Raw genomic sequence first — 16328 nt, 5'->3', positions numbered from 1 at the left:
TCTCCCTGTACGTTTCGAATGCAAATCACCATAATAATCCTTTTGTTGTATTTTTAACCTGATTTACTGAGCAGTGTCTGGATGACAAGGAGAGTCATGGCGTGTTTTGGGCTAACCGACGTGGATTTCACAGGAACGTTTCCCTACAGTGGACTGTACTGTCCTCTGGTTAGTCAGTATGGCGTGGTAGTACACTGCAGACATCACCTGACAGCGGTTATACTATTCACTGTGAGAAGGCGCTCAACACCAACTGTGAAGGAATGCGTTGTGTGTGTGTGTGTATATAATGTATAGATCACCATACCTAACATCTTAAAACATGATTTTGTAGCCTGCATATCGGTACGCCTCTGTATCAGAAGGTGAGGAAGCTAAAAAAAATAAGTTCTAATATTGTATATATTCTTGCTGCTTGTATCGAAATATCTTCAAGTACTACGCAGCAGCCTTTTATAAATTGATTGAACTGACCTTTTCCATGTGACTGTATAGAAACGAGGCCATGGGAACAGGGTTTTGCCAATCGGGCTCTAGCCGGAGATAATGGAGCCAGTCGCTCATCTCAGAGTACGATTTGGATGCGACTGATCTGGTACGTTGATATGCAAAGACAAAATGATACCAAACCGTTTGTGGCGCTGCGTTCAGCCAAAGGAAGTTGTTTGTTTGCCCAATGTAATGGGTTTCCCCTCCAGAAGTCATATGTAATACAAGCAGAATTGGTGGGGAGACTGTTCTGTTCAGATAATACCAACGTCTTCGCTGCTCTAGACGTACCAGAGAGATAATTTCCCTGAAATGCAAGACGTCATTGGTGGATAGGTCTTGCAACATGTATTTGGTGTCATATCATTTTAATACTGTAAGTAGGAAGTTCTACAAGTATACTGAACAAAAATATAAAACGCAACATGTAAAGTGTTGGTCCCATGTTTCATAAACTGAAATAAAAAAAATCCCAGATAGTTCATACGCACAAATTTGTTTACGTCCCTGTTAGTGAGCATTTCTCCTTTGCCAAGATAATCCATCCACTTGACAGGTGTGGCATATCAAGAAGCTGATTAAACATAATACTAATTACACATGTACCTTGTGCTGAGGACAATAAAAGGCAATTTCCTAATGTGCAGTTTTGTCATACAACACAATGCCACAGATGTCTCAAGTTTGAGGGAGCATGCAATTGGCATGCTGACTGCAGGAATGTCCACCAGAGTGGTTGACAGAGAATTTGTTAATTTATTTACCATAAGCTGCCTCCAATGTCGTTTTAGAGAATTTGGCAGTACGTCCAACCGACCTCACAACAGCAGACCACGTTGGCAGGTAGCTTAGTGGTTAAGAGCGTTGTGCCAGTAACCGAAAGGTTGCTGGTTCTAATCCCCGAGCGGACTAGGTGAAAAATCTGCCCTTCAGCAAGGCACTTAACCCTAATTGCTCATGTAAGTCGCTCTGGATAAGAGCGTCTGCTAAATGACTAAAAATGTGTAACCACGCCAGCCCAGGACCTCCACATCCGGCTTCTTCACCTGTGGGATTGTCTGAGTATTTCTGTCTGTAACAAAGCCCTTTTGTGGGGAAAAACTCATTCTGATTGGCTGGCCCCGGCTGCCAAGTGGATGGGCCTATGCCCTCTAAGGCTGCACCCTTGCCCAGTCATGTGAAATCCGTAGATTAGGGCCTAATGAATGTATTTCAATTGACTGATATGAACTATCTCAGTAAAATCTTTTAAATTGTTGCATGTTGCGTTTATATTTTTGTTCAGTATAAAGTGTTCGATGTTGATAAGTCATGTCGCCTTTCCTTTTTATTTGATGTCTTGTAAATGTCTCACCCTTATCTGCATTCAATCTAATTTCACTTCAATAAAGTTTTATTTTGTTGGTCAACCGAATGTTGATGCCTTCCATCCATTTCAGGAGTTCTGATTATGACACACCACCTTAGTGATTTAATGTGTTCATTGTCATGAGCCCTGTTCATACCTGGTTCTAACTTGCATCCTTTGTCCCGATCTTGTCCACATTCTGATGGTGCCCACATTGACAATCAAAATACATTGCGATCAGATCCTGAACACCTCCAGAGGTAGTCCAACACACGTTGTCTGGACAGAGAAACCATTATCACTTCCACGTCGGCTTGAAAATCAGTTGTGTTGTGTCCAATTGATGCAGTTTCTTACATGAGAAATAGCCTGAACCGTTTTTTCCCCTGATACTCGCCATGTCTTGGTCTACACCCATTATGTTTCATTAAAATACAGCTTTAAGTCAAATCATGTGTCAAGGGTGGTCCTCTGTAGCACCAGGGTAGTGGGTTCGATCCCCAGGACCACCCATACGTAAAAATGTATGCACACATGACTAAGTCGCTTTGGATAAAAGCATCTGCGAAATAGCATATTATATTATGTTGTTGCAGTGACACTCTTAAATTCCCAGTTTGGTTACTTCTACAGAAACCAAGATGTAACCAGATGGCAAATTAATAAATCAAGTCTACGATAGGATACTACAAAGAAATCAAAGGTTGCAATATATTGGGACCTTTCTGTACGGTGAAGAGGCACGTATTGAGCTCCAGTTACAGCCTTCTGAAACTGCTGCTGTGGCTCAAAAACCCTTTGAGCAGAGGTCCCCCAGAGAAGGGGGTAGAGTTCAACTTGAAAAACAAAGCACATACAATCAATCCTGGTTGGAAATCATTTATTTGATCTGTCTGTAAACAAAGGTGATAAATTGATTTATGGCATTTCTTGGTTTATGCATATGAAGTGTTAGGAGACTGTATCCCAGATGTAAGAAAAGGGGTGTTGGGAAAGAAATGAACAGAAATCAGCAAATAAAGACTTTTAATTAGTACACATCCCACAAGGCCTGAACATTGGAGCTGTTGCGAAAACACTCCTAAAAAAAGTGCCAATGAAATGACTCCTTCCTGGGCAGCAGTTAAAATCCATCACACAATAGCAACCGATGTTTCTACATTATGGCACAGGATACACAGGAATTGTATTCAAGATTCCACAAGACAATCAAAGTGTTTATTCCAACCAATCCCATCAAATTGTGTAATTTCTCCTTATTTTTTTAAGTTATTTTCAAATTGGACATTACAGTAAGTACCAAGCTTGAAAAGACAGTTTGATACCATATCTTAGTTGAACACCAGAGTACAAGGCCATTTCTTCCACAGTCATTTATTCACACAGCATGGGTTTAGAAATGCAGTAAATCATTTAATTAAAAAAAAGAAAAATCTAAAAAGGTTGACAAATTATGAGACTGCGATTTCCTCCACCGCAAACACTCCCCTTTTGCCTTCAGCAGAAAGATGTGGTTTTACATTAGCGTCGTTTTGCCTGAAAGATGAGGCTAGAAGTCGTCCTTCACAATGACTTAAGAGCAATTGTATAAATACCCAAAAGATGCAACTAAAATTGGTCCTATGAAAAATGTCAAACTGGATGTTTTTGCTGGGATATCTACTGTCCAAAATGGCAGCCTTTCCCCCCCAAAAAAATAAAAATAAATATATTACAGGAGCTGGCAAACAGTTTAAGCGCCTGAACCATTGTAACGATGGAATGTCCATGATGGGGTTCACGTAGTCAAGGAGGTCATGAAGAGGACAAGGAAGAGATTCTACCTGCATCAACAATGCCGATTTTGCCTTTTGACTCGATCAATACCAAAACTGATAGCCTGCCAGGACTGCATTGAAGCGCAACCCCCCCCCCCCATCCGGTACAGAGTAGTGAGGCTGGGAGGGGGAGCTACAAGGGACTTTAGGGTGTAGTGGTTGGTTAATGGAGGAGTATTCCTTCCGTGTACTGATGTAGTGTCACCTACTATGGACAAACAGGAAGAGAAAGAGAGGGAAGGAAGGAGCTACAGACATTTGGCATGAGTTACGGGGGGGCAGAGGGAACAACAGTATTTCAGTAGGCTCTAAGATATGCATGCAGTTTCCCCACCCCAAAACATGCTCTAGAAAAGGAAGACCATGAGCTCGGTTACCGCTCAAGTGCTCCAAAAAGGCATCGGCTGCTCAAGGGTGTGAACGTTCGGGAACCATCATACGAAATCTCAGTTCATCAATTTAGGTTTCCTTCACTTTATTAGAGTTTTTTCACTGAGCATTGGCCAGAATGGTGCAGGTGTACATCTTATTTTTTTAAATATTTTTTTTTTTTTTTTTAAGTACAGATTTGTCACAATGTCCTGTTAACAACATGCTCATCTTTAACTACGGTGCAACAGTGCTAGAATGGGATTGAGTACACAGTGTGAATGCATCAAGATGACTGGGGCAGAACAAGAGAAAGGGTGAATAAAATAAAACAAAAAGGGGGGGACAATAGGAGGGGCTGGGGAGAAAAGTAGAACTGGAAGAGCGTGTTAAGGGTGAGCTGCTAGGTGGCTGGGCAGACGCTGCTTTAGTATCCAGACTTCCTCAGGTAGTCAGCCATTGTATACGCTTTCTTGTTGAGCTGTCCTCCATGGACACCTTCCTTTCCCATGACTAAAACCAACGCTGGAGTACAAGAAAAAAAAACAAGAACAGAAATGAACAGATGTGTTGGTGGGGGGGTGGGTGGATAAGAAACCCCTTTTCCCCGTTAACTGTGGGGCTACATTGTTGAAGCCAGGGTCTTAACCATGTGACCCTGTACTGCTATTAACGCTTCCAGGACTCATTTAAAAATAGGACTGCTTGAAAAGGAAAAACTTAACAGCAATGTATTTTTCTTTCCTCTACCTCAACTCCTACACTTAGGCTAAGACTAAAACTAGAACCCCTCAAGTATTTTTGCCATTGAGTAATTATTCAATCCACCTCCATGGACACCTTTGCCCATTACAAGAACCAAGACTGAAAGAAAAAGAGAGCAGGGAAATTTAGAGAAAATGTGAAGTTGGGATATCTTAAAAATAAAAAATAAAAGTTTAAGAAACGGTCCAATCAAAAAACAAGCAGGAAGACAGGAAGAGCACCAGAGGACCCCCACCCATAGCCAATATGCAAGCATTCATTTTATTAAGGCTTGGCCTTGGACTGGGAGAAGAAAACATGCAAAGCGGTCACTACAATGATGCAATAGTGCGGACGATTCCAGAAATTCCATTAGCATACAGTAAAATAACCTAACATTATCCATCCTACTCTTCCTGAACTAGTAAGTGGAACGTCTGAATCATCCCCTTATGTTAACTAAGTCCATAAATGGTGTATTTTACCCATTTGGAAGCCTTGACATTACTAACTGCCGTAAGCAACAGTTGAGCACAAATTGCTCAGTTTCTAAACTGGTGTAAAAAACGGCGGCAATGACAAATTCTGTAAATTAGAAATGAAAACCCCATGGTCTAAGCCTTTCTTCATCCTCTGCTTAGCTAACTGACAGCGTCTACATGGCATGCCAACACTAACACAATACACATGCAGTGTCAGCATGCTTGCAGTACCACTCCTCAATACATACGAACAGCAGCATAATCCTTGACTGCCACTCTCTGGACTAGTCTTAACATGTGACGGGGAATAACTTGAACTGGACACCGAAGAGTTGCCAAGGTGCATCAATTACAGAGGGATGGATAGGGGATATGCATGCAATTCAAGAGCGATTCTATGAGGAGGAAGACCGAAACCAGAAGAGAAACGATTGCCCAGCGACAGAAAACCCTCCCACCTGTGTACTTCAAGTAGGGGGCGTTATGGACTTAAACCTGCTAGGGCCATTGGAGAATAGGGATAATCAAGGCTAAATGAACATTGGCCCAACTCAACTCACAGGCATATTGTTTTTCAAATGACCATCTCGCCTTCAATTGGACAGACAAACATGGCATTGGTGGATAGTTTGACTGGCTAGCAGTTAAAATCAGTGTCCCCCGAATCAGATCTGATACAAAACTAACACTTCTTCCCAACATTTGTACTTGATTTGCTTTCTTAACTTGAAAGAAGACTTGAAATTGAACACTCCCTCTAAATGTATCCCTCCCTGAACAAGTTAAAAAACGTTATACTGCATAAACCCCAACTCTTTCCCCACACACATACAGTACCAGTCAAAAGTTTGGACACGCCTACTCATTCAAGGGTTTTTCTTTATTATTTTTTTTACTATTTTCTACATTGTATAATAATAGTGAAGACATCAAAACTATGAAAGAACACATATGGAATCATGTAGTAACCAAAAAAAGGTTAAACAAATCAAAATATATTTTATATTTGAGATTCTTCAAAAAGCCACCGTTTTCCTTGATGACAGTTTTGCACACTCTTGGCATTCTCTCAACCAGCTTCACCTGGAATGCTTTTCCAACAGTCTTGAAGGAGTTCCCACATATGCTGAGCACTTATTGGCTGCTTTTCCTTCACTCTGCAGTCCAACTCATCCCAAATTGGGTTGAGGTTGGGTGATTGTGTATCGCTGCAGAATACTGTGGTTAAGTGTGCCTTGAATTCTAAATAAATCACAGTGTCACCAGCAAAGCACCCCCACACCACCTCCTCCATGCTTCACGGTGGGAACCACACATGCGGAGATCATCCGTTCACCTGCTCTGCGTCTCAAAGACACGGCGGTTTGAACCAAAACTCAAATTTGGACTCATCAGACCAAAGGACAGACTTCCACTGGTCTAATGTCCATTGCTCGTGTTTCTTGGCCCAAGCAAGTCTCCTCTTATTATTGGTGTTCTTTAGTAGTGATTTCTTTGCAGCAATTCGACCATGAAGGCCTGATTCACACAGTCTCCTCTGAACAGTTGATGTTGAGATGTGTCTGTGACTTGAACTCTGAAGCATTTATTTGGGCTGCAATTTCTGAGGCTGGTAACTAATTAACTTATCCTCTGCAGCAGAGGTAACTCTAGCTCTTCCTTTCCTGTGGCGGTCCTCATGAGAGCCAGTTTCATCATAGTGCTTGATGGTGTTTGCGACTGCACTTTAAGAAACGTTCAAAGTTTGAGATTTTCCACATTGACTGACCTTCATGTCTTAAAGTAATGGACTGTCGTTTCTCTTTGCTTATTTGAGCTGTTCTTGCGTTTATATGGGCTTGGTCTTTGACCAAATAGGGCTATCTTCTGTATACCACCCATACCTTGTCACAACACTACTGACTGTCTCAAACGCATTAAGGAGGAAAGAAATTCCATAAAAACACCCGTTAATTGAAATGCATTCCAGGTGACTACCTCATGAGGCTGGTTGAGAGAATGCCAAGAGTGTGCAAAGCTGTCATCAAGGTAAAGGGTGGCTATTTGAAGATTCTCAAATATAAAATATATTTTGATTTGTTTAACCTTCTTTGGTTACTACATGATTCCATATTTCATAGTTTTGATGTCTTCACTAATATTCTACTATGTAGAAAATAGTAAAAAATAAACAAAAACCCTGGAATGAGTAGGTGTCCAAACTTTTGACTGGTACTGTAACAGTTGAGGTAATGCATTACACTTAGGTTCTGTGCTTAACATAATGGCGTCAATATATCAAGACTAAGTAAGCGTGCCCATTTCAATTGTATCATATACCCTTTTAATGCCCATCTAGGGACTGATGGAGCAAAATTGGCATAAGCATAATGGTGATGATTTAATGTGTCATGCTTTTAATTGAATATGTCTCTTAAATAAATACACTATTTATATATGAGAGAGAGAGAGAGGGGAAAGGTGAATACCAGTATATTGTACATGCACAGCAAACTACAATTACAACCAAACTAAATCAATGCACTAGCCTACATACAGCAGTGAAGAAATGGGATGGACACTACCTTTCCCAGCTTTGCCTATGGAAACGTTGTATGTGGGCTCTCCTCCTTGACTCTTTGTCCTGATGTCCATCGTCCAGTCCCCGTCGGCGTGGAGGCTGTCTCTGATGACGGAGCACTTCTTTTGGCCTAGGGTCAACCCACCGCAGAAGAACGCTTCTCGGTCCTTTCCTACAATGACGTCGATTTCGTCAACCTACGGATGACCATGTAAAAGTTTGAAAGCCATTAAATTTTCAAATGCAGAAAAATATTATTATTATTTTTTTTGTCATTTAGCAGACCTTATCCAGAGCGACTTACAGTTAGTGAGTGCATACATTCTTTTTTATTTTTCATACTGGCCCCCCGTTGGAATCGAACCCACAACCCTGGCGTTGCAAACACCATGCTCTACCAACTGAGCTACATCCCTGCTGGCCATTCCCTCCCCTACCCTGGACGACGCTGGGCCAATTGTGCGCCGCCCCATGGGTCTCCCGGTCGCGGCCGGCTACGACAGAGCCTGGGTAGGGCTCTTACCCGATAAGTTAAGAGCCAAATGTGACAGCCTCATTTTCTCCAATACACTGTCTAAAACAGCAGGACTCCAAGCTAAATAAAAATTCAAAGTTCCTGCGAGCATTATTTGGCAGTCAAATGCAGTTTGGCTTCTTTTGAAATAAAATTGGGAAATGTTTTGAGTTGCTGTTGTCCAGTCCATTTCATAAGTATCGCAGTTCACATTTGTCCTACCAGACAGAAAGAAACATGTTGAAAAGTTGTTCAGGGTACCTTGTGTTAAGAGATTGATACAGTATAACCATCTCACAGGACAGTGTGTCCATATTCCGCATGTGGCTTGTTGAATATTTATGGACTCTCAGTAGACTATACCTTGGCATAGCTAGTAGCTCTAGCTGGTCAAAAAACTAGATTTCACCGCTAATACTGCACTAACTGTTAGACTATGCTATCCCGTTCGTTTTGCATGCCTCTAAATTTGGGGAAAATCGAATTTTAGGAGATTAGACAAGCCCTGGCTAACGTTGTTAGCTAACTAGCTGGCCGCCTCGTTTAAGTCAGTCTCTAAAACACTAGTTTAGCAGAAGCCCGAGCAACGCTGTCCACCAAGGCAGTACAGTAGGACAACTGACCGCTTTACAGCTTGCCTACAACCTGTAACATTTGACCATAAGCCTAACAGAGCAAGTGCCAACTCATTCATTTCACATCTATGAGAATGAGCCCAGGGTATCAAACAGCTAATGATTAACTGTCTAGCCATAGCTTAGCAAAGCGGCTAGCTAGAATATTGACAAGGAAGCAGCTCAATGAAAAATAACCCCCAAGACACACGGATATCGATGATAGAGGAGCCGGTGTGGTCTAATGTATCTTGCCGCAGTCCCATCCTAGCTAGAAAGATGGCTAACGTTTGGTAGCTAAAACATGTTTGTTATCGAGCTAGCATGTAGCAAACTATGAGCATGATGAAGATGCAAACACAATGGAAGAATTGCTCTGCACGCGCGTGAATTTAAATGCTGCAATCTGGGACAAGCAACCCTTGTTAAATAGTTCATTTCCATGCTTGCTAGCTAACAAAATGGTGGGCTCATGAATGACCAGGAGTGATGCAATATGTTATCTTAATAAACGTGCAAGCTAAGGGTGTGGTATTTTATGTACAACGACCAATTTGCTTCGAACTGGTGCATATAAATTATGTTTCCATACGATTAATTGCGTAGACTGGAAGGGTAAAAAAATGAATGCAGGCAGTGGAGGCGCCATCTTGGGAAATTAGAAGGGGCGGCAGTATTGCTGCGAGGGCCCGATTCACAAATGCGTTTCCGAACTATGCGGAGTCTACAATTGTACATTTAACGTATGCATACAGCGCAATGATCCGCCAACTTTGCCTAATGATTTTCGAATCTGGATGACCGGACAGATTTTGTGCCATTTTTCGCTGCCACCGCCGTTCCTCCCAAAGCCCGCATTTCCGACTAGACATAACTGGAAACTGGTTTCAATTTAATATTTGTGGTAACAAGTTTCTGAACACACGCTTTAAATGCTTTATGTACGAGTTATCTAGCTGACGCTAAATAGCCTGGCTAATGTGTTGATAACTAGTTAAAATGTGTTAGTTAGCTGGTTAACGTTAACAGTAACTAGTTAGACCACAACTACTTGAATGTAGTTGTGTTCCTAAACCTATTCACTGATATTTCTAATAACCATGTGAAAAGTCCTCATAGCTGTACCGAAGAACACCGGATACCATGTGTTAGTTAGGTCGCTAGCGTAACTAGCTAACACACACTGCCTGCCTTATCAATCCGTCTGGGGCTTTCCCTTTAGGCAGGGCCCAATTCCCATATTAAACGAACAGCCTAAAATGCCGGCATTTCCCGGGTTGGTAGATTAGTATTTTAGTTATTATTAAAATGTCCTTACCGTTATGTTAACAAATGTACCACCGGGAAACGATGCCCAGACATATTTGGCGTCTGTGTACCCAACAATGGCGGAGTCCTGGCAGCTGCCATCGGCCATCAGGTTATCCACGTAGCCTTGCCAGGACATACTTGCGTATTAGTTGAAATGTGGAAATATATATTTTTTAAATACGTGACAGGTAATCTGGAGCAACAGTGAGGGTTCTGTAAGATGTATTTTCGGTGATTCTGGAGTCTCCAACAATTCCCCAGCTCCGTCACGTCCCCGCTTTCTTCTGGGTATGGGCAGAGAAGAGAAGCCACACAGCAATCGGGCAGCGCTTGGGTGTAGTCCTTAAATATATCACTCCGCGCAGTCGTTGTTAGGCTGAACTTTATAGCAAATCTTTGGTTGTCGCGGATGAATAAAATGAGCGTTCCAAATAATGATTTGTACGGGTGTGGTATCTATTTTACTTATTTGTCAATATGCTGCTAATTATTGTCGTTTGCAAGTCAATCTTATGTGGTATTTTACACAAGCAGTATGCCCCCTCTGACCAATGACAGACTTCATTTGTCATATGACATGCATGAATAGTCCTTCTTTTCCCGCCACGATGTCCTTTATGAATCAAAGCTTCAAAGTATCAGTCATTGGAATTTCTATTCAATTGTTGATATCATCATCAATGATCATTAGATTCTTGTGCGATAATTTGTCAGACATCTATGATTGAAAGCGTGCAATAGTCACATTTTATTTATTGTGTTACACTATATTCCTTCAGTTTACAATGTTACTTATTTTACAACAAACAAGTCTGAGATCCAAAACTAGCCTATTTAGCAACACTTTATAAGAAAATAGAGGTCGCCATATTTGGGGACATTTAATGCATGTGATTGAACTAGTATAAGTTCTTGTGGCAGGTCAGGCCAGTGTGACGCCTATCACAATAAACGTGGTGTACAGAATAAAGACACTTGTTGGTTACATATTAACTCACTCAGGGTGTAACATATTGGAGTAGATGTCTATTCAGCAATCTGCATGATACAATAGATTTTCTGCTTTTTCTCAGAAGCTGTATTTAGCATGTAACAAAAACAATCATATGAGAAAGTGGTAAACAGAGCAACCTCTTTCTAGCCTGGTCCCAGATCTTTGTTCTATCATGTCAACTCCTTGTCTCTCATTGTCATGACAAGTTGATGATAGCACAAACAGATCTGGGACCAGGCTAACCTCTTTCCACATGTTCTAATCAACTTGCTCTCACAAAAAGAACATCATCTGGGAGTAGGCATCATTTTATTTCCTCAGAGAGGCAGAATGTGACCATTGTCTCTGGGCTTTTTTTTTATACCTAGGATGATTCATTCATCCCTTGACCCTCTCTCTCTTTTGGCATTTCAGTAGTACTGTAACATAATTCCCACTGTAAGAATGGCTGAGTTATTACCCATGACTCTACCCCTGACCCGTTGTGGAATTAATCCAATCCAAACACTTTGCACCCTGATAATTTGCATGATATTGCCATGTTGGGACTATTTACTTCAGAGGTGTGGTTTGTTTTGCTGAGTTCAAAGTTCATACACTTTTCACAAAGGTTCTAAGTAATATGTTCAGGCAGGGAAGGTCAAAAAACAACTGGAGACGCTCCACTGAGTAAAGCGGGGATCTCCTGGCTAGAGGCAAAAGCCTTCTCACAGAAGAGAGTGAAGTGGAGACCCATGGTGGAAGCCCTATGCTCCCAAGGGGCTAAGAGGTTTAAGTAAGTATTCCTCATAAAAACCAGCATCTGTTATATAAATATACTTCCTTCTCTTACCTCCCAATTGAAATAACCATAGTTACTGTATGTGACTGTCTTTGTTTTTCCAGAAAGGTGCAGAGGAACATAGCAATATAGCATTAGTTTCTCTTAGTCCAGAATACCTGGAGTTTCACCTTGCCTTATCTGTGTGTTGTCAAATAGCTAACCCTAATCATAACCTTCTCCTAGCCTGCCAAGTTAATCATCCTAACCTTCTGCGTAAATTCTCCTAACCTGCTACGAAAAAGTAACTTTAGGTCGTAGCTGTACTCCCTCTAGTCAGAACCTCCAATCAGCTGACCACGTCCATATCCGTCCTATGTAGTTGATTTCCAGGCCAACCCTTGTTGTGTAGAGGTAGTTTGACCAACCAACTGAGTGAGTCAGTCAGCCAATGAGTCATAGACAGAAAGCTGATCCTTTTTTTTTTTTTTTACTGAGGAAATAACTCAGCAATAGTAAACTGCTGGCAAGGCAATCCTGATATGGTCACTCACTAATATGTCACAGCACCCTTACAATAGTCTTATTGTATAGTACAGGGATGGGCAACTGGTGGCCCGCCCCCCCTTAAAATAAAGAAGGAAAAAAAGGTGCAATTTTGAAAATTGGTTGTGCATCAGCAGTTTTCCTCTTGTTATGTCAGTCACTGACAGTCACTCAATTAGCGCATGTTAGGTAACATTTTTAAGATTGGTAAGTTAGTCTAGCCAGCTACAGTATCTAAACTTGTAATAATCATGGTGAAATTACAGACCGGGGGGGGGCTCCCATTGATTTTGTTAGTCACTCTCACTCAGATATCATATTCAAAACTGCAAACATTTCTCTCCACCCCATGGAAAAATTAGTGGAATTGCAGGAAATTAGTTATACAATTGCAAAATCTTCTCTCCGCTCCATGGCACACCTGTGTAGAATTGCAGCTAACTTGCTTTAAAACTGCAATATTTTCTCTACACCCCCATGGCAAAATGTGTAGAATCGCAGGAAATTAACTCTAAAGCTTAAATGTTTTCTCTGCACTGTCAAGAAAAGGGCCACTAAAGTGTTTTGCTTGCAAGGGGGGGAGGGGGGCAACAAAATGTCACTTAGGGCCCCTAAAAGGCTAGGGCCTTCTCTGACTTCATGTGTGGTTATGGATCCGCGAGCAACTGCGGTCCCTCATGATGAGCTCAGATTTTTTTTGTGGCCCCCACCCTCATCAAAGTTGCCCATCCCTGCTTCTGTTACTGTCACAGCTTCTCGGCTCGGGAAGCTCATTGACTCTGTCATTCACTGGTGTTCACTAATAACCTGAGCATCAACCCACTACTGATAACCTGAGCATCAACCCACTACTAATAACATGAGTATCAACCCACTACTCTGTCATGAATGGATGGACCCACCCTTACTCCACACCAAGACAGGACCAAATATAGAGGCTGATACTGTATATGAGACTAGAGGAACAACAGTGATATATGTGACTAGAGGAACAACAGTGATATATTGGACTAGGGGAACAACAGTGGTTAGTTCCCTAAAGATGACCCAGAGAGAGATAGAGATTACTAGAAATCTTAACCGTTCCAAGACCCCCTGCTGTCATTCAACAGTGTGGGGTCTGTCAAATCTTTGGCTGATTTGGGTAATCCCTATAATCTGGGAGGTCTTGTATTTCCCATTTGTGCGAATAGTGGGGAAGAGTATCTAAATTAAAAACAAATTAGGTTACCCCATAATTAGTTTGTTCACTCATTATTTTGAGTGGCATGTCCCCCTCCCCAAAAACAAATAAGGAGATTGCATTCATATTATTGGTGGTGGTAACATGTCATTTAATGAAACAAAATGAAACTGGTGAAACTAGATAATTCAGGTGGGATTTATTTAGCTGGATTCATACACTGAGTGTACAAAACATTAAGGACACCTGCTCTTTCCATGACATAGACTGACCTGGTGAATCCAGGTGAATGCTATAATCCCCTATTGATGTGACTTGTTAAATTCACTTCAATCAGTGTTGATGAAGGGGAGGAGACAGGATAAAGAAGGATTTTTAAGCCTTGAGACAATTGAGACATGGATGGATTGTGTATGTGTGCCATTCAGAGGGTGAATGTTGTGAAACCCAGTGAGCACGAAATATAAAAATAAATAAAAGCGTATTCAATCTTTTTAATGTCTTGTGCTCATAGGGCACACAGAGCACTAATGGGTTATGGGTAAGTGTGTACACTCTAAATATAGAGAGATGTGATTTTAATATATCACTAACACAGGACGTTGGTGGTACCTTAATTGGGGAGGACGGGCTCGTGGTAATGGCTGGAGTGGAATCAGTGGAATGGTATCAAATACATCAAACACATGGTTTCCATGGTTTCCATGTGTTTGATGCCATTCCATTTACTCCGTTCCAGCCATTATTATGGCCGCCCTCCACTCAGTGGCCTCCACTGATGTAAACAGTTTCACATTCTATTCTATTCTATTCTACAAGCCCCAAGAGATTAAAAGCTCAGAATTACTCAGTTTCCATGTTTTCTCCTTTCTGCCGGCATAAACACATCGCTGAACCCAGCTTTCCTTATCGACATTTCAAAGGCGACATTAATAAATGAAGGAATGTGTCTGTCCAACCCTTTTACACAGTAATCTCACGGCACTTTAACTGGGGAAGACAGGCTCATAGTAATGGCTGGATCGGCATAAATGGAATGGTCTCAAACACCTAGTTTCCATGTGTTTGAGACCATTCCATTAACTTCATTCCAATGCCGTCCTCCCCTCACTTACTTCCTCCGCACCCATTGTTTCACACCCATGAAATGGTGTTTTTTATTCAATTTATTTAGCTGACTTAATAGACGGCACATCGCCTATCGCAGAACAATGTGTTGACTTGGCCTTGAGACAAGGAGGTAACGGAGTGAATGACTGGAATAGACTGGAAGCTAGAGGAATTTCAAAAGGTATTTGTCTTCCCTGTGCTCCAGAGAGGTTTGAATGGTGTGCTGCATGATTTTAGACATCAAGTCTTTCCAGAGGGGCTATCATTCAAGAGGAATGGTGACGTTAGCCATAGTTGTTTTTCCTTGAGCTGTACCAGCGCAGCGCATAAAAAAATGGAGGAGCAGCAGGTAGAGAAGATGGAAGAATTGGTGCTGTTTTCATCCTCAACTCTCCTGACCCCCTGTCACACCCACTGAGTTGGTGCTGTTTTCATCCTCAACTCTCCTGACCCCCTGTCACACCCACTGAGAATCAATACAACAGCACACAGCTAATTGTTGATCAGTGCAACAAGTAAAACGTTAAATCCTCAGAGATCTTGCTTTTCAGGAAACCATATTCTCATAACAGGCATGTCATGTAGACTGTTTCTCCCTAGCTGGCCTGCTGAAAAATACAGCATAGACCAGTCTACATTTCAAGCTGGTCCATGCTGGTCTATGTTAGTCAAGCTGGTCTTACCAGCATGGTCTAGCTGGTGATGCTGGGGACCATTTCAATTCAAATCAAATCAAATGTTATTTGTCACATACACGTGTTTAGCAGATGTTATTGCGTGTGAAGCGAAATGCTTGTGCTTCTAGCTCCGACAGTGCAGTAATATCTAAAAAGTAATATCTAACAATTTCACAACATATACCCTATACACACAAATCTAGTAAGGAATGGAATTTAAGAATATATACAGATATGGACAAGCAATGACAGAGCGGCATGGACTAAGATACAGTAGAATATTATAGAATAGAATACAGTATATACATATGAGATGAGTAGTGCAAGATATGTAAACATTATTAAAGTGACTAGTGTTCCATTTCTTAAAGTGGCTAGTGATTTCAATAGGCAGCAGCAGCCTCTAATGTGCTAGTGATGGCTGTTTAACAGTCTGATGGCCTGGAGATAGAAGCTGTTTTTCATTCTCTCGGTCCCAGCTTTGATGCACCTGTACTGACCTCACCTTCTGGATGATAGCGGGGTGAACAGGCAGTGGCTCAGGTGGTTGATGTCCTTGATGATATTTTTGGCCTTCCTGTGACATCGGGTGATGTAGGTGTCTTGGGGAGCGGGTAGTTTGCCCCCGGTAATGTGTTCGGCAGACCGCACCACCCTCTGGAGAGCCCTGCGGTTGCGGGCGGTGCAGTTGCCGTACCAGGCGGTGATACAGCCCGACAGGATGCTCTCAATTGTGCATCTGTAAAAGTTTGTGAGGGTTTTAGGTGCCAAACCAAATTTCTTCAGCATCCTGAGTTTGAAGAGGCTCTG

At 41.8% G+C, this 16328-nt stretch overlaps 1 protein-coding gene across 1 annotated transcript; it reads right to left on the bottom strand.

Annotated features, from left to right (window-relative positions):
• Window positions 1-2702: 2702 nt before the first annotated feature.
• LOC121576508 (profilin-2) lies at window positions 2703-10562 on the bottom strand. Its single transcript, XM_041889696.2, has 3 exons — window positions 10256-10562; window positions 7814-8006; window positions 2703-4548 (listed from the first exon to the last, which is right to left on the bottom strand). Exons 1-3 carry the CDS (start codon window positions 10382-10384, stop codon window positions 4451-4453), a joined length of 420 nt encoding a protein of 139 aa, XP_041745630.2. The 5' UTR covers window positions 10385-10562; the 3' UTR covers window positions 2703-4450.
• Between the last annotated feature and the right edge of the window lie 5766 nt (window positions 10563-16328).

Source organism: Coregonus clupeaformis, chromosome 11 (assembly GCF_020615455.1).
Source record: "Coregonus clupeaformis isolate EN_2021a chromosome 11, ASM2061545v1, whole genome shotgun sequence".
Lineage (NCBI taxonomy): Eukaryota > Metazoa > Chordata > Actinopteri > Salmoniformes > Salmonidae > Coregonus > Coregonus clupeaformis.
This window is presented reverse-complemented; position numbering and strand designations above follow the sequence as displayed.